Source organism: Eleutherodactylus coqui, chromosome 10, assembly GCF_035609145.1.
Source record: "Eleutherodactylus coqui strain aEleCoq1 chromosome 10, aEleCoq1.hap1, whole genome shotgun sequence".
In the NCBI taxonomy this organism is placed as follows: Eukaryota; Metazoa; Chordata; class Amphibia; order Anura; family Eleutherodactylidae; genus Eleutherodactylus; species Eleutherodactylus coqui.
This window is the reverse complement of record NC_089846.1, coordinates 13129515-13155683: the sequence shown is the minus strand read 5'-3', so window position 1 is coordinate 13155683 and position 26169 is coordinate 13129515. Positions and strand designations below refer to the sequence as shown.

General features: G+C 47.1%; 1 protein-coding gene across 3 annotated transcripts in view; it reads right to left on the bottom strand.

The window, feature by feature from the left end:
* Positions 1–25292, bottom strand: part of SEC16A (SEC16 homolog A, endoplasmic reticulum export factor) — a 43725-nt gene extending 18433 nt beyond the window's left edge. For all 3 annotated transcript variants that reach the window (XM_066580248.1, XM_066580249.1, XM_066580250.1), the window contains exons 1-14: positions 25195–25292; positions 16480–20035; positions 15963–16099; positions 9289–9350; positions 9058–9193; positions 8785–8983; positions 8520–8700; positions 7986–8128; positions 6751–6812; positions 5667–5805; positions 4886–5125; positions 4573–4670; positions 2898–2979; positions 2651–2768 (exon numbers count right to left, since the gene is read on the bottom strand). In XM_066580248.1, coding sequence (XP_066436345.1) covers positions 2651–2768; positions 2898–2979; positions 4573–4670; positions 4886–5125; positions 5667–5805; positions 6751–6812; positions 7986–8128; positions 8520–8700; positions 8785–8983; positions 9058–9193; positions 9289–9350; positions 15963–16099; positions 16480–19977 — 5095 coding nt within the window. In that variant the 5' untranslated portion in view covers positions 19978–20035; positions 25195–25292. The remainder of the gene's footprint in view (positions 1–2650; positions 2769–2897; positions 2980–4572; positions 4671–4885; positions 5126–5666; positions 5806–6750; positions 6813–7985; positions 8129–8519; positions 8701–8784; positions 8984–9057; positions 9194–9288; positions 9351–15962; positions 16100–16479; positions 20036–25194) is intronic.
* Positions 25293–26169: the final 877 nt, after the last annotated feature.

Sequence of the window (26169 nt, the reverse complement as noted above, 5' to 3'; positions counted from 1 at the left end):
ATCGTAGTAATCACACTGGCCAATGGAATACGGAGATATATTTTTGCTGGTGTGTGTACACCATAGAAACAAGATCCCGCTCAAAGATAGCAGAATTTAGTTTTTTAATTTCTCTATACTTGGAATTTTTTAAACATTTTTCAGTACATAAAAATAGTGCCATTGAAAAATACAATTCGCCCCACAAAGTATAAGCCCTCATACAGCTACCTTGGTGGATAAAAGTTATGATTTTTTTTTCTTTTTTTAACGTGAGGGAAGAAAAAACAAGAATGGAAGAAAAAAAAAAAAAAAGCGTCCTTAAGGGGTTAACACTAATGATGAGCGAGCATTGCCCTTAGCGAGTACCTGCCCGCTCGAGAGACAAGGTTTGGGTGACGGCGGCGTGCAGGGAGCTGAGGGGGAGAGCGGGGAGGAACGGAGGGGAGATCTCTCTCTCCCTCTCTCCCCCCCCTGCTGACTGCGGCTACTCACCGCTCCCCCGCGCAGGTACCCGAACCTTGTCTCTCGAGCGGGGAGGTACTCGCTAAGGGCAATGCTCGCTCGAGCAATTGCCCTTAGCGAGTATGCTCGCTCAGCTCCAGTTAACAACTGAACGTGGTAATTTCTGGAGCTCCCATTGAAACCAATGGAGTGGCAAAGTGCATGTGTGACAAGTTCATTCATGCGGGGACCTTTAGAACTGATCAGAAAGTTATTTCCCATCTACAACTTTCTATCTTATGGCCATTTTACACGGCCAGACAGTCATTGAAGCGACTGCACAAGTGCCGACGTCATCACTAAGGTCGTCAACGTTCGTGCAGAGTATTTAAACAGAAAGACTGCTGGATCGTGGGCGTCTCATCTACTTGTCACTTAGCGCTTCACATAGGTGAGCAGGGAGCATTTAAATGGAACGAGAAGCCAGCGGTCCAGTGATTGTTTTTAAGTTGGCTGAAAAGTCAGTTTAACCACCTGTGAACAAAAAGTGAGCACTTTTTTTTTTCACAAAGTGTGATTGTTCTCAGGGAGAGTAACCAAGTAATCTTGTAGATATGAGACCTTTTAATGGCTAACAAAAAGACATGATGTTACAGCGAGCTTTCAGATCGTCTATCGCTCTTTCCTCAGGCTAAAAATCGCATTTACACTGAACAACTCTCGCTCAAATTCATTCGTTTGAACGCATTTTGAGCGATAATCGTTATGTGTAAACGGGCCACTGGCACAACCCATAAAATACCGCTCCCAGCTGAAGGTTTGTTTGTTTTATTCAGTCTAGGGCTAAACACATCAGCAGCATAAATCCCTCTCCCATTCTATTACATGGTTACAATGTAGCATTGCGGGTAAACTATATCAATCTGGAGTCCAGCTTGTTTGTTTTACTCAGATTGGAAACCTTGTAGTAAACCTCCAGTATAAACAGTGTTAGAGGTTGTCCAAGTAAAAAAAGTAAATAAAAATGTCCTGCTCCTCATGCCCAAAGTCCCATTTAGACAGGAGGACAGTCACCTTAGGTCTCTCTCACGCAGCCATTTTTACTGCAATTAACGAGGCATTGTGAACGCCGCGTTAGTCACGGTATAACGCTCCCATTCAAATCAATTGGGCCTCGCAGACTTGCGCTTGACCGCGGCGCTAGATGGTGCGACCCGATTTTCGTCTGTTTAACAAACCTCATCATCCATTACAATGATGGGGTGCGCTAAGACACACCGTCGGCCGCTGCAGCTGAAAGTGAAAGTAAAATTACGGCGCTTTTCCGTGTTCATGTGTGAGAGCGGCCCAAATGAATGCACGAGCGCGGACATCACCCGCTAAGATCGTTAGCGCTTGTGCAGTATTTAGACTGGAAGAGAACACCGCTGGATCGTGGGCTTCTCGCTCAACACTTCACATTTTAAACCTAGCGAGAAGCCCGTAAACCAGCGACGTTTTTTAGTCAGCGATAACAAAAAGTGAACAAAATAGTAAATTATTTTTTTTGCATTTACATGGGCTGATCAGTGCTAATTGAATTCTGAGTGATAATCGTCCAATGTAAGTGGCCCTTAAAACTACTAAAGAATCTGCATACTCCCCTTTCCCAGGTCCAGGCGGCTCCTCCAGTTCTCCCAATGATGCTGTGTTTACAGGCTTCAGTCAGCATGTATAAGAAACATGGCCACAGACTGCTGCAGCCAATCACATATCTCATATTGCTCAAGCACTGAAATCAGTGATTGGCTGCAGCAGACTGTAAACATGCCGTCATTGAGCAGACTGGAGGATGCGGTGCTGGCATTGCAGGGAGCCGATTGGTCACTCTTATTTTTACACATGGAGAGCAGGAATTTATAAACCTCCATCCCCCCAAAAAATATACATCTCCTTTAATAAGAATGATGTGATCCACTAGCAGAACATTGAAAATGGAGAAGAAATTAAACTAATTCCATTAGAAAATTATAAACTTTTAAATTCTACTACTATGCAGCTTTGATTCATACACAGGGACGGCAGCGGTAACTGCAGAATGTTGCGCAAGTAATCACAGACCACCAGGGTGGCAGTAAACATGTTATTCTCCACCACCCTTATTACATGCACACTAGTTTCTGCAGCGATCCTCTCAAAGAAACACATCAAAATAAAGAACAGCACAAGGTGTGAAAACTGGACTCACCCAGAGTGTCTCCCATAGTCACGATGGTCCGCGTTGGTACATCCACATTATTGGTTAAATTGGAGAGCACCATAGCGAGATGTGGTCGCCAGTCACCCCACTTTTCATCGCCGCAACACTAAAAACGAGCATTTTACATTTTCAATAAAGTTCTCAAAAGTACAAATATGCAAGATTTAACCCATGCAGCAATGCCAGGCGCACACAACCATAGCATTACTGCCAAGAAACCAACGCAGACACTGACCGTGGCAGCGGCTGGCATCCTCCCAGACAAGAGCTGGTACACAGTCTGCAGGGGGTCGTTAATGGGGAGACTGTTGGCAAACCTACATGGGAGAACAAAACACAAATAACAGCCCTGTGTATTTACCGGCTATAATTCAGAGAGCGGTCATGCTCTATACGGCCGCTCAGAACCCAAACACTGCATTTAGCGGACGAATTTAACATTTTATATGCAGGGAAAACTGGGAAGAATCAAAGGTCCGACAGGAGGAAGAACCAGAATCACAACAGCACCTCAGGTGCAAAATAAAAAGTGACGCCAGAAACAAAAATTAGACCATGCAAACATTAAAACATATAATCTATAAAACCAGAGCAAATCCATAGTCTGTGGTGTATAAACATCAAATCATAAAAGCCTACAAAAGTATACAGCACTCCAATTAGTCAAATCTTCATTAGCAAAATTGATTAAAATCATATCAAGAGGCAATACACTAAAAAAGGTCACTGACTACTGGTAAACCATGTACATAAAGGAATACTAACAAGTCCTGTGTGCCAAGGGCTGCTGAATAAAAAGTTACCCCATATCCCAATTAGGTCACAGTTCAACAAACATATATACATAGGAGAGTAAATGAATAGTGTAGTACAAACCTAGTCGCCACATCTCAATGCACGTTTCGCTGCCAGCTACGTCAAGGGGTAAAGACAAATGAGCACTGATAGGACTTATATAGCAGAACGCCACTTTGGGGGAGTGGTGTTATTTTGCTATATAAGTGCTATCAGGGTGCATTTGTAATTACCTCTTGACGAAGCTGGGAACGAAATGTGTGTCGGGATGTGGCGATTAGATTTGTACTACACTGCTATTTATTTCCTCTATGTATATATGTTTGTTGAACTATGTAACTTTATTGGAACATGTGGTAACTTATTTCCAGCAGCACTTAGTACACAGGATCTGAGCTCGTATTCCTTTATATACATTTTTTTACTGTTTATAGGTGCCTTCAGACGACCGTATATCGGCCGGGTGCCGATATACGGTGTTCTTTCTGCAGGGGGAGGAGGCTGGAAAAGCCAGAAGCAGTGCACTAAGCTCCCGCCCCCTCTCTGCCCCTCGTCACTATTTGCAATGGAAGAGGTTGGGATCGGGTGGAGCTAAGTTCTGGAACTTAGCCCCGCCCCTCCCATTGCAAACAGTGGCGAGGGGCGGAAGCTCAGTGCACTGCTCCTGGCTCTTTCAGCCTCCTCTCCCTGCAGAGAGGGACACCGTATATCGGTCGCCTGAAGGCGCCTTTAGAGTGATGTATACTTTAGTAGGTTTCCGAAACATTTAAACGTGTAAAAAGCTTCTGCAACATTCATATGGGAACCACATCCCAAGACTGATCTCTGCGTAGTAGGACATGTGGCAAGTTCCACATCAGAAAGTAGTGGATAAATCAGAGATGTGATTCACAAATTACATAATGCTGCGTTCACACCTGTGTTAGGGGATTCTGTTTTCCTGCTCCATTACGGGAGAAGGAAAGTGGAATCCCCTGACTGAACGGAGACATTTTGTGATGTAACAGCAGATGTTGAGCCGTCCAGCATTTTATGCCGGATCTGTGAAGGAGCCTCTGAGGCAGATGTGAACATAGCCTTATTGATATAATTCATATGAATCCATAGCACCTTACCTGGTCATTACTCGGGCATGTGTGCGGCTATCCATTTTACTGGCGAGTAACAGAGCATGGCCCCAGAGGCCATGCTTCATCGCAGACTCCAGTGCATCCTGTGAAAGAAGAGACAGACACATAGAAATTCAGTCCTCGGCTGATCTACAGCGCTCACAAAAGACGCATTAAATATTCACAATGCAAGAGACTCAAATGTCACAGGAAAAAAAGAAAAAGGGTAAGAAACGGAACAGAGTAATAAGACACCCCATCTGATGAGAAAAAAGGAACAACCGCACCGCAGACACCACAGTTAGACGCGATCATTAACCTTTTTACGTCCGAAAAGCAGCAGCTCCCTGAATCTCTCAGTCTCTTTCTCCAGAATGACCCCAGCGCTGGGTAAGGTATCTGTGAGGAAGGACAGCTGAGAAGCCCCGGACTCTTCCTCCTGCTCCAGAGGCTCGTTGTTAAAATCAATCAGATTGGCTTCATTCGGCGACTTCCCGGGAAGCCAGACCGTTCTATGGTCCTGGAGGAGTAACTCTGCGAGGTCCGTCCCAACGACAGTCTACAAGACATAAAACGCAGGTCACAATGAGACAACAGTAACGGCTGAGAAGTCACCTAATACAAAAACATTATACTAATTAACATCAGATATCCAATTGCCCTAAACATGTCCCAGCTAGACATGTAATGTAGCCTACATAGGTTGAAGGACGATTTCCAACGCCGCAGGGACAAATTACATACAGATCACAGATGGGACAAAAGCTCAGAAGACATCCGACCCTCATGATTATATCTCGCCACTTACAGCAGCGTACTGAGCACAGTTCTCCTATACAAAGAGCTTCACTCATTGCATAGGATACGGAACTCATACTACATGCAGTTAGGAATGCACTTGGCTTCAGGGCATGCTGGGATTTTTAGTTTCCCCGAAGGTAGAGCTTTGCATTAATTAGTGGGTGAACGTCCTCATATACACAATGCAGAATCTATATCTCTAGATATTAGGAAGCACGCGGGAAAAAAATACACATACTACCCAAATGGAGGCCAAAGCTGTTCACGATGCTTCGCTATGTGACTTCAGGACTACTTACCCCATTCTGCCGGCACATGAGAACGATGAAATCCCACAGGAGCCGCGCAGACTCTTGGTCTAACAAGTTCTCATTTTGTGAACACTCTTTGGCTTTATTTTGTGCAAAATTGATAACGTCGACTTTGTGGGTTTCATCTCTGCAGATAATAGATAAAAACTGTGAACATTCAAGACGTGTGAGAGCCAATACACAACCAGCCATCTATCAGCAATATGAAGGGTGGGCCAACATTGGAATTTTCCATTTTCCATCCCTGCAGAGTTCTACACATGTATTTATCATTATTTTTGCAGCAAACAGTCTGGCTTTAAATGCTGGGGGAGCGCAGGCTGTCCGTGCGCCAGTGTGGTCCACTTTTGAGGTGCAGGGCAACCGCCGGGCTGAATCGTATGTGACATGATTAATAGGTTGTAAGTCTGCATGGTGCACCACACATCTGTTGGTCTGGCACCCTTTGTGCAAGTATAATACTAAGCAGTAGAGATGAGCGAGTAGTGCCTTAGCCAAGTATCTCCCCGCTCATCTCTAAAGATTCGGGGGCCGGCGGCAGCCGGGGAGCAGCGGGGAGGAACGGAGGGGAGATCTCTCTCTCCCTCTCTCCCCCCCGGCTCCCCGCCACAACTCACCTGTCACCCACGCCGGCCCCCGAATCTTTAGAGACGAGCGGGGAGATACTCGGCTAAGGCACTACTCGCTTGAGTAATGTGCCTTAGCGAGTATACTCGCTCATCTCTACTAAGCAGCCATTCCTCTCAATGTGTGAGTGGTTGTTAAATCAGTGTTTTGCACTTGTGTAACGCTCCTCCATATAGCACATGCTAAAGGATGTGGTGCCTATACCTACTCTTGCTTTTTGCATTGGTAGATCATTAAGTATGGCCAGGGCAGGGATTTTTTTTCTTTAATTGATAGGTCTTCTTTCTGTGATTTGTGAGTTATTCATATGCAACAAGATAGAACATCCCGGACACCAGCTAGTTAATGTTGGATTACCCCAGAATGTGTTTAGGATTAACCTTTTATTCTACAAGAATTTGCAAGAGAAAACTAGATGCTTTGTTGGAGATCAGAAAATTCTTACTTGACCAAAGGGCCGGGGAACGCTCTCAGCTGCTCCTGCTCCGGGCTGTTCTGCATTATAACCTGGTCAAAATACATTAGTTAATACAAATTAAAGTAAAACCAATTATTTAAAAAATCTCAGCGGAACTTCTCCCAACTGTATATTGGCAACTCTAGTCACAGGCAGTATCATACCGCCTATTTTGTAGAGGTGCAGCCGGCCGGGAGATATGAGCATTCAGAGGTTCCTTACACTGCGTGCAAATCAGCTGCAATCCGTCCGACGAGTAAACCTGCAGCTCGCTCTGGTCAGGGCCGTTTGTCGCCGGTCCTCATTAGCTTCTGGCCTTGTCTAATGACTGGAGCTGTAGACATCAATCATTGGACAAGAAGAGGCATTGAGGATGACCCAACAGCAGAAAGCCAGAATCAGAATGAGCTACAACTCTACCCATTGGACGGATTGCAGCCATCTTGCATACAGCGCAGAGGGATCCTGTTAATGCTCATAATTCTTGGACAGCCGCTCTTCTACAAAAGGAGGTAAGATACAGTTAACGTCCCGAGCGCCAATACACAGTTGGGAGTAGCTCAGTGACGATATTCCAGCGACAGACTTTAATTACTAAGATTTAATTTTTCTATGGCAGGAAGAACACATAAGTAATAACGGCAGACTTCTTGTAAGACAGGTTTAGGATTATTAACAGGAACCAGAAGCAGATCCAAAAACAGTGTAAAGAAAACTCAAACTCTACTGAACTCACATCTGCGTACGCATCAAAAACTGCTTGCAGTTCATTCCCTAATTCAAGCTTCCTGCTTACTGCCACACAAGCGGAAATCATTAAAAGGAGCTGTCCCACAAAATAAGTTACCCCCTAAACACAAAATAGTATATGCCTATCTAACCTCCGGAGAGCCGACCTCTGGGACCCCCACCAATCACAAGAACGCGGGTCTTGAGAATCCCCAAATGATGGAGCACTTCGAATTGGCAATCTGCGACAAGCCCATTGAAAAGAATGTAGTGATTGGGGTCCGAAAGGTCTACAGATAAATGAAGCAGGGGTCCATGCATGCCTTTGCACTATCATAATCAATAAGGCTTCTCATTACCGGGGGGGGGGGGGGGGGGGGGGGTCCAGGCATTAGGATGGTTATTCCCTATCCTGTAAGTTACAGAATTGCCATTAAATTGTTAAGACAGTTTATCTATTTGTCAGTGAAGAAATTGTACGGCCGACTTCTCACCTCCATATTGTGGATCTCGACTAGTGTTGGCTGCCCGTCAGAAGGTAAGTTGGGGAGAACTTTAATCAACTGTCCACCGGGACCAAACCTGGCACATACATGAGGGCTTCCGTACTTCTCTGGAGTCAATGACCTAGAGGGAACTGCAGGTAGAACAAGAATTAATGCTTCTTTTAGGTTATCCAGGATCCAAACAAACACGGCTGGTTTATTCTAACTACATCGGCACGACTGTCCACAGGTTGTGCGTGTTACTACAGCTCAGTCCCATTCATTTCAGATTCGAGTTACATAACCAATCACAACCCATGGACAAGTGTGTTGCGGTTTCTAGAAGAAAGCAGCCATGTTTTTCTAATCCTGAATACCCCCACGAAGTCCTGTCCAATTCACAGCTCTGGCGTTTGACCACCAGCATGTGTGAGAGTGGCCTTCAGCTTATAAACTACAGAAAATTATTGTTTTTTTTTCATTCCGTCATGCAGAAGCACCACAAACCCACAACAGGAGTGCAGAGAGGCACGAGGCGCTCACCTTGTTCCGTCGGCTGCCACTCATTGGTGGCTGGATAACCATACTGATAGCCCTCCAGTGACTGCTGGGTGCTGTAGTCATTAGGATACAAGCCATAAGAGTAATCCTCCAATGGGGGGTTGGGTATTTGCCCGCCATATGCATTAGCAGTTAGGTCCTGTTCACTTTTGTAGACCTGGCTCTGGAAAACAAGGACACAGTCACATTAAATATTAATTCATCAGGCAGCTTCACCAGCAGAGAAAAAGGACATTTTCAGATTTACCTGCTGTGAACGCGAACTGAAGCTGCTCCGGCGGCTGTGGGCGCTACGTTCACTGTGGATGCTACGGGCTGAATGTTCACTATGGACGCTGCGCCGATCAAAGTCATCCTTTGTAACATCCCTCCGAACATCAGGCTCGTCATCAAAACCACCGACATAACGGGGGTCATACTGCCAGCGATCCTCATACACGTCATATCTATGGGGGAGGATTTCATTAGCTGCTGCAGACCCTTGTGGTGCCCATCTTGGTAGTCTTACCCTGATATTTACCTGCTTGTGTATGCATAGGGAACCTTCTTATTATAGGCATCCTCTCGACCGCCATACATATAGCCCCAGTAATTGCTCCGAGGGTCCCTATATCCAGGATCGTAAGCCCCTGGATACCGATCCCATCTGCTAGGGTCTGTGGAAGAGAAGATATTCAATTATCACATCTCAGCCATTTCCTGGTATTCGCAATACATTCAGTTTAAATGGGGTTCAGACTCTGCTACTCACCACCGTACTCATACTGACTCTGGTAATAATCGTAGTAAGTTGCTGGAGCGTCGTAGCCCTGTCTGGAGGAAGGAAACGATAAACGGGTCTTATTAGGCAGAAAAGTCTTATCCAGCGGGAATAAATAAAGCTTAAAGGAATTGTAACACTTCTAGTTGTTTTGTTGCAGGAAGCAAACAGTTCTGTACATGGAGCAGTCAGTGGCCATTCACTTCAATAAGACTCAGACTGCAGTACCAACCCGGGCCACTGTGCAATGTACGGAGCTGTCTGCTTCCTACAGAAAAACAGCTACTCATTGGACAATGAGAAGTCCTGCAACTTTATAATATTCTTTACCTCTTAATTTTTCACCATTTCACAATATCCCAGCTTGCTGTCAGTGACTGGAAACATTTTTAGTTTATACCTAGAGGCTGTAAACCCAAAAGTACCAAATACCATTCACAGTGGAATGTTTATTATAATTGCTCCAGCTTAGGCAATCTGTGCACGTATATAACGGGACTTTTGTTATTTGCTGTAAAACAGATTTCTCATTACATTCATTGGTGGGCACACGAGACCTTGGGGTATAGTTCCTGCCACTAGTAGGTGGACATTAAGCACAAAGTTAGTCCCGCCAACCAGCATGGGCTGAGATAAATCAGTTTGTACAGAAGTAGTAGAACAAATTAACACATGAAGTCAATCGATGCAGACAACAAACAAAAATGTAGGGTAAGAACCCGGGCCAGATTGGGGGGCCTTGATAGAAAGAAACCAAAGAGTTAACAAGTGGTGGGTGCAGCGTCCCCTAATGTGACGAGAAATGGATTTTACGTTAAAAAATCCAGTTTTCTCATCTACGTCATGGGGACACAGGAAGACCTCGGGACGTTCTAGAGTAGTATCCAAGGAGAAGGGGAACAAGTAGCTGCCAGGCTGCAGTGCCCCATAGGTGTCTGTGAGCAACACGTCCACCAACCGCTGTAATGTAGCGCATGGTCTAGGACAGTGCAGACTAGATAGGGGCGCTATTACAAAAAGGCCAAAGAACTTGCCGAATATCAAGTATCTGCAAAATTTACTAAGATAGAATCAATAAGAAAGGATGATCCTTGTTCTGGAGAAGATACGCTCCGCCGAAAATGGGACTAAGGAGGACACAGCACTAAAAGATGGAAACAAGGGGCAGGTTACCTTGCGTAGGCACATCCTTAAAGGGGTTGTCCCACGCCGAAACGGGTTTTTTTTTTCAATAGCCCCCCCGTTCGGCGCGAGACAAACCCGATGCAGGAATAAAAAAACAAAAAACGTCCAGTACTTACCCGAATCCCCGCACTCCGGCGACTTCTTACTTACCTAAGTAAGATGGCCGCCGGGATCTTCACCCACGGTGCACCATGCGGTGCACCGTGCGGTCCATTGCCGATTCCAGCCTCCTGATTGGCTGGAATCGGCACACGTGACGGGGCGGAGCTACGAGGAGCCGCTCTCCGGCACGAGCGGCCCCATTCAGAAAGGAAGAAGACCGGACTGCGCAAGCGCGTCTAATTGGGCGATTAGAGGCTGAAAATTAGACGGCACCATGGAGACGAGGACGCCAGCAACGGAACAGGTAAGTGAATAACTTCTGTATGGCTCATAATTAATGCACGATGTACATTACAAAGTGCATTAATATGGCCATACAGAAGTGTATAACCCCACTTTGTTTTGCGGGACAACCCCTTTAAATGTATCTCTGACCAAGGTCCCAAGAAAGGTAGACTAGCAAGCGGTAGGAACAGTACAAGTCCTGCTAGCTAAGGATGTCCGATAGGAAGTGAAGGAAGGGACCAAAGAGGTGAAAGAACAGACAAGAAACTTAAAAGTATATTGTGTTCTTACTTTTGCTACCTGCGAAAAGGCAAGACAAGAGCATGGTCGAACCAATATCGAGAATGATCTTCTATCTCAACATTCCCAAGGAAAGCTGCCGACGCTGCCAACCCCCGGTGGTCAGAAGCTCTGGAACGTGAGACACAGTTCGTCACAGTATGCTGGATATGACATGGCCGTGATGAAGTATTTTTTGGGCCTCCGTTAGCTAAAAAGTAGGCAACTGCTACTGTAGTCTCCGAGAGGAGGAACATTTCCAGAAAGTAAGCTAGCTTGGCATTAGGGCATCAGGTCACGTTGTGCCGCCTCGGATACTGTGCTACCAAGATTTTATAGAATTTAGCATAGAGGGAGACATCCTCTATACAGAGAACAAAACATCTATGACCGATACTCACAGTGACGGGCACCACCACCAGAACCCACCTGGAAGGGAAAAGTAAACCGCCAACACGAAACTAATCCACCTAAGGCCCCCTGCACACGGGCAGAAATACTGCGGCGGGATTTCCCGCAGAATTTCCGCCCGTGGCCGCTGCCATAGGATTGCATTAGAAAACACAATTCTAGGCAGACGGCTGAGTAGTGCCGGAGGATCAGCAAGTGTTTCCCATTCAAAACAATGGGAAACCACGAGTATTGTTCACCTTACATGGCCTATGATGCTTTTCCCGACCCCATTGAAAACATTGGGCGAAGCATTAATATTGGACATGCCATGATTTTTTTCCCACACAGTGATGCAAAAAAAAAATAAAAAAAAAGCAGCTCACATATATGACCCCATTGAAAGGAATGGCAAGATTTATGCGTATCGCACAATTTTCTGTGCCTTGTGAAAGCGGCCAAAGGGGAACACAAAAGCAGACCCTGGAAAGTATCCGTGTTATCTCCTGTACTGAAAACAACCGCAAGGTAAGTACTCCCTGACGAATGTGACATACAGCAAGCCAACAGAGTGAAGTCGGCATAGAACATTCTGAAGCCGCCTGGTACCGGTCATAACAGTGCGGCTATGAGGATACCGGCTGACTGATATTGGAGAGCATTGCACAACTTCTCTGGTTGGTTGCCAAAAAATGCAAAATCACTTCTGAGAGAGTCAAGCGACATAGAATGGCGCCCTTGTAAGAGACAAAAATAAGGCAGCCTGAGGCCTGTTAGAATGCATAATGATGATGTAATACCCCGATTCCCCAAAAATAAGCCCTACCTTGATTTTTCGTGGTTTTCAAGGAGGCTTGAAATATAAGCCCTACCCGGAAAATAAGGCTGAGCTGCATTACATTAAAAAAAAAAGGATTACCTAGCAGGTACAGTCCACGTACCTTCAGCGTTTCTCCGGAGCTCTGACATGCTTCTTGCAGTCCTTGGCCGCCCACAGATGATCCCTTCCTGGTTACGAGATTCATAAATCCCACCTCCAGGAAGCGATGGCTCGGATTGGTTCTTGATTTGCTACTCAGCCAATCAATGCAGCACTTGAACCAATGCGATGGCTGTGATTGGTTCATTGAGTGCTGCATCGAAGAACCAGCCATCGCGTTGTGGAGTCAGGATTTATGAACTGACCAATCGATGCCACAGCTCAGCGCATCAGAGCTCTGGAGAGCAGCAGGAGGCACCTGGATCGAGCCTGCTAGTATGTATAAGACATCCCTGCTGAAATAAGACCTAGCGCCTATTTGGGGGCAAAAATTAATATAAGACACGGTCTTATTTTCAGGGTGACACGGTAGAATGTAGTAATTTGGCATGCAGGTCATCTAGATGAAGCCACCTACAGCTACTCCTCCTGGAGGAGAGAACGTGACAGACGCCAGCATTCACTGCCTAACCACATCCGGCACATAGTGACTGCAAGGCTCACTCAGCCGGCTGATGTAAATCATCTACAGGATCTAGCAGTAATGCATTTATTCCACCCGTGGGAAGGCGTATGCAATCACAGTCTAATCACCTCACAGACGGGGCTGAGCGGTAAGACCAATATCATGTCCTATGGAGAAGGTAATGAGGCCGTCTAGCACGCAGTGCACGATGCAGTCAGATACAGGGTCCAGCCCGAGTACGCTACTTTCTCCTGAGGAATAGTGACTACGGATGTATGCTTCATTTACTGCATCACTATGTTAAAAGCCATAATACGTTTAATACAGGGTGATACTACGGCTATTTGATGGAAGCATTTGCAACCATGACCAACATTGCATCCTTCGGTAACACATGACTCATCCCACGAGACTGGTCAAGGACGAGGAAGGAAAGGGGGGGAAATTAATGCTTGCCGAACCTACTTGGTCATGAGTGAAGTAGAGTTATACAGTACTACAAGTCCTCTCCTAGGGGCCGGTACCATTGGGCGGTGCTGCTGGTTATAATTGTGAAGTCAGAAGAGATACAGTCTTGCAGCATCACCATTACTCCTGTTATAGAAGGGGGTAATGCCAACAGATACAGATTGCCATGATTGGGCAGCCATGTGCATTATGGAGACTCACCGTACAACAAACTACTTCCATGGAAGGGGGTAATGAGTCTGAATGGCCACTATAACTGTGTAGTAATGTAAGATCTAGAGACTCATAGTACAAATACTCCTCTTATGGAAGCGGGTAATGAGGCTGTAGACACTCGCCAAGACCTGTAATCGTGTTAGGGGCAGGCTGACAGTACAATTACTTCTCGTATGGGAAGGTCTGCCTCCTACGGGCACTAAGCTAAAATGGATTTGGCACGGTGCATGCAGAAGGGGTATAGCTGGTAGGAGGGCCTAACTCTCTTTGCACGTCTGTCCACCTACTAGTATTATACCCAAGGTCTTGCTGTATCCCCAATGACACGGATGAGAAATAACTTGAAAATCTCACATGTACAGGGCGATTCAAAAAGAATGGTGCAAAAGTAAAGCAGATTTCTTCATAGCTGAACTGACATACAACAGCCAGAGTTACACGAAGAGATAGAAGAACCCTTCAAGCTTTTAATGCCCTTTCCAGATGTTAGACATGGGTGTCACTAGTGAGACTAGAAGACCTATAACGACGCATTTCTGCTGCAGTGGAAAGGATAACTGAGGATTTGCCGGGGCGCGTCTGGGCAGAACTGCCTACCAACTTGGCACCTGCCGTGTCACCAACGGCACCCATATCAAATATCTGCAAGGTGCATTAAAAACGTGACTTATCTTTTTACATTCTGGATGTTGTAGGTCAACTCATGTCTGATGAAATCAGCTTCACTTTTGCATCATTACTTCTGAATCGCCCTATACATGTTGGTTTTAATTTAATTTGGACCTAACAATTAGGACCCCATTCACACGGCAGTGTGCTGGTCCGTATTTTACATCAGTAATCGGAAGCCTTAACTAGGAAGGGAACCTAGAAAGAAAAACTACAATAAAAGATCTGCATCTTCTATATTTTAGGACCCACTGCTGCTCCTGGCCTCCAAATACGGAGCAAATAATGCCGTGTGAACGGGGCCTTACCCCTAATACAATGCTTTAGACATCTGCTGCTCATGGTGACCGGATGACTGATTAGGGGGTATTGCAGCGGAGATTCCCAATAATCACCACATAGGGCTGAGGGAAGAGTTATTAAATAACTTGCCGGAGGAGAGAAGCATCTTCACAGAGCTGCTGAAGTTAATAGGTCATCTCTAGAATGTCAGATAATAGGGGGGGGGGGGGGGGGGGACGGACGGCCGGACAGGATGCTGCTACTCTGGGACCGCACTATGAACTTCATTTACTGCTCATTTTCAGGTTAGAGACTTTGGTAAACTTGTTAAAGTAATCCTCCGTTTGTGACAAAACTTCTGTCCTGGGACAAAAGGGGGAATATTACCAGCAGTTCTCGGCCGCTCTTCCAATCTACCGGCTTCCGCTGTCCAAGATGGCTAAGCAAATTTCTACCTAACGCACAATATGCATTGCTCTCTGAGGCCACCTTCACACAGGTGAGATTCATGCGTTGTGAGATGCACAAATATGAACCCCATACTTTTGAATGGGGTCATACACATGGCGATGCGGGATAGAAGTCGCAGCATGTTCTATCTTTCTGTGTGCTCTCACATAGCAGCACCCATTGTTTTCAATGGGGACGATGGCAGCATCCCACCCCATGCTAGGTGCATGCGATGCGATGTGAGGTCTCCCATTGAAAACTATGGGCAAAACTATGTGATCCTCTAGCTGTCAGCCGCAGTGGAGGATCACAGAGTTTCTCCCATTGTTTTCAACGGAGGCGCATCGCCTCGCGTGCACTTAGTATGTGGAGCGACGCTGCAACCGACCCCATTGAAACCAATGGGTGCTGCGATGCGAGAGCACGCAGAAAGATAAAACATGCCACGAATTGTAGGATCGCTATATACCCGAAGGGATGCAAGGCTGTTTTGACATAAAAACATCTCGCATCCGCAGGTAATTCACGTTGGCGACCGCGAGATGGTGCCATAATTCATGACCCTATATTGCGCTCACCCGTGTGAAGTTAGCCTAATTGACCAGTGCTGATCACACAAGCAAGTCTGGCCAATCAAAGCAGATATAGTGCATTGGTAGTCTAACATTAGCAATGCACTATGGGAATTAGGTAGCCTGAAGATTGTATCGGCCATCTGGGATGACTCAAAAGAGGATCTAGAACCAGTGGATTGGAAGGACGGCAGAGAACGGCGGCAGGCAATATGCACCCTTCCTTCTCCATCCTATGGAGGGAATTTTGCACCAAGATCAGTGGGTCACTTTAAGACTTTAAATCAATTGTAGACAAACCATATGAGCTCAAAACACAAACCTTGAAGATGGTCGATCTGAGCAGTGACTAGACCGCGAGCTGGGCCGTTCAGGTTCCTGGTATGGGTACTTTCCAGAGTTTGAAAAGCCGGTATTAGGATACTGTCTATATGCGGGGTCATACGCTCCATACGAGTCCTGTGGGAAGACACATGACGATATCAAACCCCACCCAGACATCATTATACCACACTTGCTTTAGGGTCTTATTTAAGCAGACAGTGATCCTGATATGGGGTTACATGGTGATCCCTATCACTCAGGAAATGCCAGCGGTCAATGACTTACAGCACACTACTTTTATCTGTAGATCTATCCATCCATCTTTACCGTAAACGGTGCATTAATGCTCCTGTCACATCTTAATCGCAGGTTGAATATCCCTCATCATGTATAGCTGCTGCTACATATTAACCAGTATAGAGTTATAAAATACATTGAATCATTTTATGTAAATCTCCCTCTTCTTATCGTACTTAAATGCCCCCCTTGAAGCGCAGGGTCACTGCAGAGTTTACCTGGTAGTATAGATGAGAAGCTCGGGGGTCCACCTGTGGGTACGGCTGCTGGTACGCTGAGGGGTATGCTCCATAACCTCTATAGTAGTAATATGGATCAGCTTGCTGAGGAGCCTGAGATGAAGGTGGTCTTGCAGGATCTGGATACCCAGCAGGGTGGTTGGGGTTGATTGGTGCAGATGTGTTAGTTGCAGGTTGCCCGGGATATGGTGGGTGTTCAGGTTGGCCGCTATAAGGAAGGCTTGTACCGGTTCGGGTACTGGGCACATGAGCCTCTGCTTGCTGGGGATAAGCGAGTGGTTTATTAGCTCCTGAGCTGGTCTGCATTGGAGGTGCTGGTGGCTGGGATGCCGGAGTCATGTACTCATGAGGCGCCCCTGCGTCTGGCTGTGAATGCTGAGATTGAACATCTTTAGTAACCTGCTGGTAAAAGACCTGTTTGTTATTATCAGACCCAGACTGGAAATTGGGGACAACCGATGACTGATTGGTATAGAGGGGATCCCCTGTTGGAGGTCTATGCGGCACCGACGCCTGTCCATTGGCATTGTAATTGGCAGGCACGCGTGGAACAGTGAAATCAAGTGCAACCGAATTCTCTATTTTAGCACCACCACCACCGACTGATGGAACATACATCCCGGCTCCGTTACCCATGAGTACATTTGGGAACCCGGGCTGACTTGTAAACTCGCTGGCTACACTTTCACTCTTAACACTTTTCTGATTTTCGGTTGCTAAATTAAGAGGAATTTGACCAGATGAAGACAGGACTGAGTTCTGATGATGATTGGAGAACGATTCAGGAAAGTGCTGACTGCCGGCTGCTAATTTATTAACGAGATTAGAGGAAGAGGGTGGTTTAAGAGGAGGTCCAAGCTGAGCGAGAGCGGCTGAAGCACTCTGATCTGCTGCAAAACCGAAGGGAGGAAGCGTTTTTTCAGCGGCGGCATCTTTTGCAGAATTAAGGTTTTTCATTTGATTGGGTAAAGAGAGAGAAAAATTAACGGGTTGAGCCAAATTATAGCTTTTACTAGGTGGAGCAATCAAAACAGGTTGATTCTGCAAGGTTTCAGTAGGCGGAGAAGACAACAAACTGGCATAACCAGAACTCGCCTGGGACTGAGTATGTTCATCATCTCCTATCTTTGGAGGGTTCTCCAAGTTTTCTGAAGATACGTGCTCTTCGGGTGAAGCCGAGAACTGGCTCGGGTCTGGCTGGCCACGTTGTGCCTCCAACGTATTATCTTCAGGAGGTTGAATTACTTCTGTTTGAGGTTTTGGAGGGACATAAAGAGCAGGAGCTGGTGGGGCCAGAAGGACATTGCCTCCAAAGTTGGGCAGCTCCCCTTGTGCCCACAGGGTGGTCGCCGGACTCTCGCACTTCTTATTAGACCCGTGGGCTCTTGAGGATGGGCGTTTGTCTAGCAGTAAAGATATGTTATCCAACGCAGATCCTGCAGGAAAAGGGTGTCCGCTGTTTACAGCACAAATTTCAGCATTAGGTTTACCTGAATAAATGGTTTCCAAATTATCAGGAGGTTGTTCCAAATTTCCAGGGGAGGCTGCCATACCTGCGTCGTGGGAAGAAGTTGGCGGCAACTTATGGTTCTCACGAAGATCGCCAACTACTTTCGACTGATCAATTTCAGTAGCTTTAATTCCTGCATGAGAGCGAACAGGTTCAAATGAGCTGTTGACGCTTGCCTGAAAGATCCCCGTAGGTTTTGGTGGACTCGGCGTTGGTGGCTGAGACAGATTTCTATGGTAGGCGCCTTGTATCATACCGTGTGCAATGTCACCAGCCAACGGCGAGGAATCAATCTGCTTAAAGAAATCAGTGGCGTTTTCACTCTCAAGTCTTCCACTCTCCTTCTGAATGAAGGTCCCCTCCAGCTCCTGGGGTCGGGCTGGCATGGGCAAACTTCTATGACTCAAGGTACTGTAATTAGAAGACACACTATCCGATCTAACAGGATGAGGTAACACGTCAGGAGCCTCCAGATTTGGACCTCTTTCGGTGTGGCTCACCGTATTCTTGGGTAGAGTAGAACCAAGAACAGGTCCGTATCTAAAGGCCTCAGGGTTGGCTCCTGCAGTAAACAGACTGCTACTAGGAGGCTCATTGGGAAGAACTTCTAGATTCTGAATACATTCGATATTCTCCACATTATCGTATGGAATCTGCGAGGCAGCTTTGGCCTCCGCAGGCTGATTTTCTGTGTTATCGGCTTTCCATGAGACATGAGGATCATGAAAACCACTGGCACTTTGGGATAAAGTTGGTTGAGCGCTTGGGACGCTAGAATATAAAGGCAAAGGTGGCGCAACATTGGGCACGCCTGGTTGGGCTGTAATTGGATGAGAGTTCCCCTGGTGCCCCAAGTTTTGGTGGTATATAGTATCCATAGATTGCTTCCTGGGCATGTGCTGGTCTGTGGAAGGGATCTCCACATTTTCAGCTTCATCTCCTTTAAAGAACATGGATATCGTTCCAGAATCCGAGTCACTGGTGGCTTGCCGCTGAGGTCTTGCAGGCTCACTTTGTGGCTTGTTTTCCGGGGCAGAGAATGGCGCTCCGACCTGTATGGCGTTGAAGTTGGGCTGAGGAGCTTGCGGTTCTGGATACGACTGATTGAACCAGCTGCTGTGATCAGGATTCTGGTTTTGCGTGTAATCCGTGGGCATTAGGTTGCTATACGCCGGTACGCCATGTGGCTGAACTTGACCTGATCCGCTGCCAAGAGGGAAAGTAACTGGTTGAGTCCTTTGTGGTGCTGAAAAATATCCCGGGTCACTGGTTTGTGGAGGCAAGTGAGAAACTTCTAAATATGGAGGGGAGTAATAGGTTGCACTGTATGCGGGGTGCGGCGCTGCGGGCACATGCTGTGAGGAGGTAGCGGGAGCAGCCTGCGTGGAGGACCAAGGTGCAGTGGTTTGCTGAGATGTGGAGGGAGGATGCGACTGTAACGGAAGAGCGGCACCGCTACTACTATTCATTTCCATATTAATGCCTTGCCTGCTCTGAGGTTTGCCCGCAACAGGCGGGTAGGCATTCTCTAATCCACTGGACAAGTTCTGCAGAGACGATCCAGCCGGGTGACCATGTGTTAGCGGGACGATGGGAGGTGAAGCCATGGTATTGGTAAAGTTCCCACTCTGTTCTAATGGAGCAGGAACAATACTATACAAAGACCCAGCAGCTCCCAAGGGTTGCGATGAAGACCCTGGTAAGGACACTCCGTCACCGAGCGACAAGGGACCACCCCCAGGCTGGGAGTACAATGCAGGGGATGAACTTGGCTGTGGTGCAGTAGTTGGCGGTATATTCTGAGGAGTCATTCTGCCAAAAGCAAAAGGGTCTGTGACAGGTTGAACAGGAGGGGGTGCCATTGCTGAAGGGGTAGGTGTTCTCTTGCGCCAGTACGGGGTAGTGGTCATTCCCATGCGAGGTGGTCCCCCCGTCCCTGGAAGACCAGCTTGAGGAGGCGGCTGCATTTTCTTCCCTTCTTGGAGGAAATGCGCCACTTATTGTCTTCTGTAGAAGAATAGGAAACTGCAAAAGAAGACGACAAGACAGTAAAGAGGGATGAAAAGCGATGACAAGTAATAAACATTATATACCGAGGGCGGCAGCTGCACCTCTACCTGTCAGCACAGGATTAAACTAGAGCCAGCTAACATTTAAGAGCTCGGTATAAAGAAGAATGGTAAGAAGCCAACAATCCGAGAGCCGTCCCTTTATAAACACTAACTATGTCGTCTATATACCTCCACCAATAAGCTGAAGCCATCATGGCTGACCACCATGTGCAGAGGAAAGGTTTTAGTCGACGACTAATACTAGCACCAAGAGTCCTGTAGAAGTCAGTTCAGCATCAATACAACTCTGCAAACAACTATCCCTGGCAATTCCTTATCCAACCAGGATGTGGACCGGGAGCGGATTAGTCATTACACCGAGGACCCTCCCCTGGTACTGGCGTCACGTCCAGCGCTGCCAGGGAAAGACAGAGAAAGTGACTTGGACAAATATGCCGACTCCTTGGGCCGCACACAAGGGATCATCGTTTGTGGCTGCAGAAATGTAAATTCTGCTGATGAAATGAAACGTATAAAGCAAACAATAACCTGCAGACTCCGGCCTGACGGCGTGGAACAGGGCACGCCAAAGAGCAAACACAGCGAGAGATTAGATCGCACACAACACGAGGACGTAGAGCGAATATCCCCCAACATGGAAGTCCACTGTGGGATCCGAGCCATCAGCTCCCAGTTATAGGCCGGAACCGTGGAGTCCATGCACCATCATCGTGGACAGCAAGTACTACAAGGATCAGCATGCTCTGCTCTAGGAATACACGAGCCCCTTTCCAGCGGATTATTAACAGGGGGTGACGAAACAAGAGGGACATTCTGCGTGTCACGTTTGTGCCGAGCATTTTGGGAAGGCTTCATAGACTTAAAAGGGTCCCTCCACCAAGTTCTAGAACTTCCTAATATTGTTTACATTTCATCACCACCTTCAGTGAATAGTAACATCCCTAATAGGTCCCCTCTGGACTCCACATTACCTGCACTGATACATTGTAACAAACCATCGGGACAGGACAGATCTGTGCTGCTGCGTTTGTCTGCACTGATACATTGTAACAAACCCTCAGCTGTAAATCGTATCAGGCCTGGAGAGTTCTCAGGTTTTGGATGTGAACTGTAATACTGTCACAGCGCAGCGTTAAATCTCGAGCAAACGTCCTGCTAGGAAAACAGCAACTAATGAGTTAACAGGACGTCACGGATTAGATGTAAAACCCCAATTCCACGTGTCCACCGATCTGAAAATAAATGAACGACCCTGATGAGGCCTCAGTAAATATAGCAGAGGGGGAGGGGGGGGGGGTCACAGCGATCAATGAGATATATAGTAATACTGCACTAATCTCATATCGGACCTATTCCCAAAGTCATTCGCAGATCTCGCTGCCCTGCTGGTAGTTGTAGTCCGTGGGCACAGAGAGGAACACTCTGCAGGGTGAAACGCAGCTGTATATCCGCCCACCGCCGCTGACTGACAGCTGTCACACCAGAGGGCAACAGCAAATGACAGACAGGCAGCAACCCCCCGAGGAAAACCCCAAAACCTGCTCAGGGAAGATGTCCCCCACTGCAGTAGTTGCCCCGGGACCACGTCCTACAGGACTCCCCAACTTATCCAGTGTATACAATAAATTGCGTTGGGTGAAACAAAGCGGTCAAACTGCTTTGGTTGAACTTTGCTAAGAGTTTGGTACAAGCCCACTAAGTTAATCCTCTACTGGTGAAGTTCGGGGTCAGTTCGAACTAATTCGCACAAAACGAGTTTTTGTGCCCAAATTTAGTAAACCAGTTAAGCTAAATTTTTAAAAGCTTGCTCAACACTACCAATAAACCTGGGGGGAGATACATCCCCGCTCACTGACACCCCAAGATTTCCAGTATACACCATAAACATTGAGGGATAAGGCTTCACTTACTGAGAGATCCAGTGTTTACTATAAACATAGGGGATAAGTCTCTGCTGACACCCCAAGATATCCCGCACATACTATATAGACTCCAGCGTACCCCCACTGACACCCCAACACACCCAGCATACCCCCAATGACACCCCAACACATGCACTATATACCCTCCAGCGTACCCCCACTGACACACCAAGCATACACTTCAGTGTACCCCCACTGACACCCCAACACATCCAGTATACACTATATACACGCCAGCGTACCCCAACACATCCAGTATACACTATATACACGCCAGCGTACCCCCACTGACACGCCAACATATCCAGCATACACTATATACACTTCAGCGTACCCCCACTGACACCCCAACATATCCAGTATATACTACATACACTTCAGCGTACCCTCACTAACACCCCGACACGCCCAGTATATACCATATATACTTCAGCGTACCCCCACTGACACCCCAACACATCCAGTATACACTATATACACTCCAGAGTACCCCCACTGACAGCCCAACATATCCAGTAATAATAATAAACAACTTTATTTGTATAGCGTCCGCAGGGCTTACATAGACGGGGGATACAGAAAGACAAAAAATACATAAGGTATTCGATAATTTGGAAACATGGTAGATGTGTTGGGGTGTCAGTGGGGGTACGCTGGAGGGTATATAGTGTATACCGGATGTGTTGGGGTACGCTGGAGGGTATATAGTGTATACCGGATGTGTTGGGGTACGCTGGAGGGTATATAGTGTATACCGGATGTGTTGGGGTACACTGGAGGGTATATAGTGTATACCGGATGTGTTGGGATGTCAGTGGGGGTCTGCTGGAGGGTACATAGTGTATACTGGATGTGTTGGGGTGTCAGTAGGGGTACACTGCAGTGTATATAGTGTATACCGGATGTGTTGAGGTACGCTGGACTGTATATAGTGTATACCGGATGTGTTGAGGTACGCTGGAGGGTATATAGTGTATACCGGATGTGTTGGGGTACGCTGGAGGGTATATAGTGTATACTGGATGTGTTGGGGTACGATGGACGGTATATAGTGTATACTGGATGTGTTGGGGTACGATGGACGGTATATAGTGTATACTGGATGTGTTGGGGTACGCTGGACGGTATATAGTGTATACTGGAGGTGTTGGGGTACGCTGGAGGGTATATAGTGTATACCGGATGTGTTGGGGTACGCTGGAGGGTACATAGTGTATACTGGATATGTTGGGGTGTCAGTAGGGGTACACTGCAGTGTATATAGTGTATACCGGATGTGTTGAGGTACGCTGGACTGTATATAGTGTATACCGGATGTGTTGAGGTACGCTGGACTGTATATAGTGTATACCGGATGTGTTGGGGTACGATGGAGGGTATATAGTGTATACTGGATGTGTTGGGGTACGATGGACGGTATATAGTGTATACTGGATGTGTTGGGGTACGATGGACGGTATATAGTGTATACTGGATGTGTTGGGGTACGCTGGACGGTATATAGTGTATACTGGAGGTGTTGGGGTACGCTGGAGGGTATATAGTGTATACCAGATGTGTTGGGGTACGCTGGAGGGTATATAGTGTATACCGGAGGTGTTGGGGTACGCTGGAGGGTATATAGTGTATACCGGAGGTGTTGGGGTACGCTGGAGGGTATATAGTGTATACCGGATGTGTTGGGGTACGCTGGAGGGTATATAGTGTATACCGGATGTGTTGGGGTACGCTGGAGGGTATATAGTGTATACCGGATGTGTTGGGGTACGCTGGAGGGTATATAGTGTATACCGGATGTGTTGGGATGTCAGTGGGGGTCTGCTGGAGGGTACATAGTGTATACTGGATGTGTTGGGGTGTCAGTAGGGGTACACTGCAGTGTATATAGTGTATACCGGATGTGTTGAGGTACGCTGGACTGTATATAGTGTATACTGGATGTGTTGGGGTACGCTGGACTGTATATAGTGTATACCGGATGTGTTGAGGTACGCTGGACTGTATATAGTGTATACCGGATGTGTTGAGGTACGCTGGACTGTATATAGTGTATACCGGATGTGTTGAGGTACGCTGGACTGTATATAGTGTATACCGGATGTGTTGAGGTACGCTGGACTGTATATAGTGTATACCGGATGTGTTGGGGTACGATGGAGGGTATATAGTGTATACTGGATGTGTTGGGGTACGATGGAGGGTATATAGTGTATACTGGATGTGTTGGGGTACGCTGGACGGTATATAGTGTATACTGGAGGTGTTGGGGTACGATGGAGGGTATATAGTGTATACCGGATGTGTTGGGGTACGCTGGAGGGTATATAGTGTATACTGGATGTGTTGAGGTACGCTGGACGGTATATAGTGTATACCGGATGTGTTGGGGTACACTGCAGTGTATATAGTGTATACTGGATGTGTTGGGGTACGCTGGTGTATATTGGATATGTTGGGGTACACTGGAGCATATACTGGATATATTGGGGTGTCAGTGGGGGTACGCTGCAGTGTATATAGCGTATACTGGATGTGTTGGGGTGTCAGTGGGGGTACACTTGAGTATACTGGATGCATTGGGGTACGCTGGAGCGTATAGTATATACTGGATATGTTGGGGTATCAGTGGGGGTACGCTGGAGGGTATATAGTGTATACTTGGTGTTGGGGTGTTAGTGGGGGTACGCTGGAGTGTATACTGGATATGTTAGGGGGAACGCTGGAGCGTATAGTATATACTGGATATGTTGGGTATGCTAGCGTGTATATACTAGATATGTTGGGGTGTATACACTAGATATGTTGGGGTGTATACACTATATACACTCCAGCACACCCAACATATCCAGCTAACACATTTATATCTATGAGCGAATGACCCAGGATCCGACGGTCAGCCCACAACACCGGCGCCCCCTACCAGAATATGCTATAGACACCCCACTGCACCCCCAGATACATCCCCGCCCACTGACACCCCAACATCCCCTGACACTGAGCACACCCCATTGCCTGCAGGAGCAGAGGGGCCCCAGCAAACTGGCTGCACCCCACAACTCAGCACTGCACCCCAACACGTGCAGGAGCCCGCACACCTGACAGGACGCCACAGTGACGCCCTCTCCGGCACACCCCCATACATTGCGGTGACCCCGGTGTCTATGCTGTCACTCTCCGCCCTCCTCCTCACCTCCAGTCTCGCCGGTTCCGCTCAGATCACCGTCTACCGGCAACGTACGAACTAAACCGAACTCGGCAGCGAAGCCATCTTGGATATCCGGCTCGCCGACGTGTACATTCCTACGTCAGAGCACGTTACGTCATGAGACCTGTACGACCGGGTGGGCGGGGTCTGCGTCAGAAATGTGTCGCTGCTCAGCAGCTTGGCCGCCATTTTCTCGGTTTCTGAGGTAATGGTACAAGTCCTCACCTTTCAGTATGAAGCTGAAGTTTATGTGGTTCTGCTGGGACTTGTAGTTCCTCAGCACTCAGAAATAGAGGATGAATAGATACAACATGATATATTCCTGTCAGGAAAGAAACATTGCCATAAACAATGAATGTGTTCATATCATCAACCAGTCAATAATGAGTGCCGCCATAGTGGTACTTGTGTGGAGAGAGGAAGACGGTTACACGCAGAGGATGAATATACATAGAGGATGGTTACACACAGAGGTTACATATGGCGGTTATATGTGCGCAGGAAGGTTACTTATGAATCCGCGTCCGTGGCAAAATGTGGGCATAGAAAAGTATGTATTCACGTTTTTTCACTCACACTCGTGGATACCAGCTGCATATTCCGCAAGCGGAGGAAAAATCACACCCCGCTGTATTTTGCACATATTCCATATGGACGGCCTCCATTGAAGTCAATGGAGGCGTCTGATGTGCCGCCCATACTCCATTAACATTACGTATGGGCTGCGGGTGCCCGCGTCATCGCTGAGCGGCGGTGCAGAAAATAGATTTTTAAAAACCCTGTGCTGCGCATGACCGACGTCGAGCCGCTGCGGTCATCTGCAATACGGCAAAATAATAATCCTTATATAGAGCCAACATATTCCGCAGCGCTTACAAGACGGGAGGAATAAAACAAGACCACGGGTACATGAAGTAATCAATTGATGGATACAGTAGGGGCGAGTTTACATACTGCAAG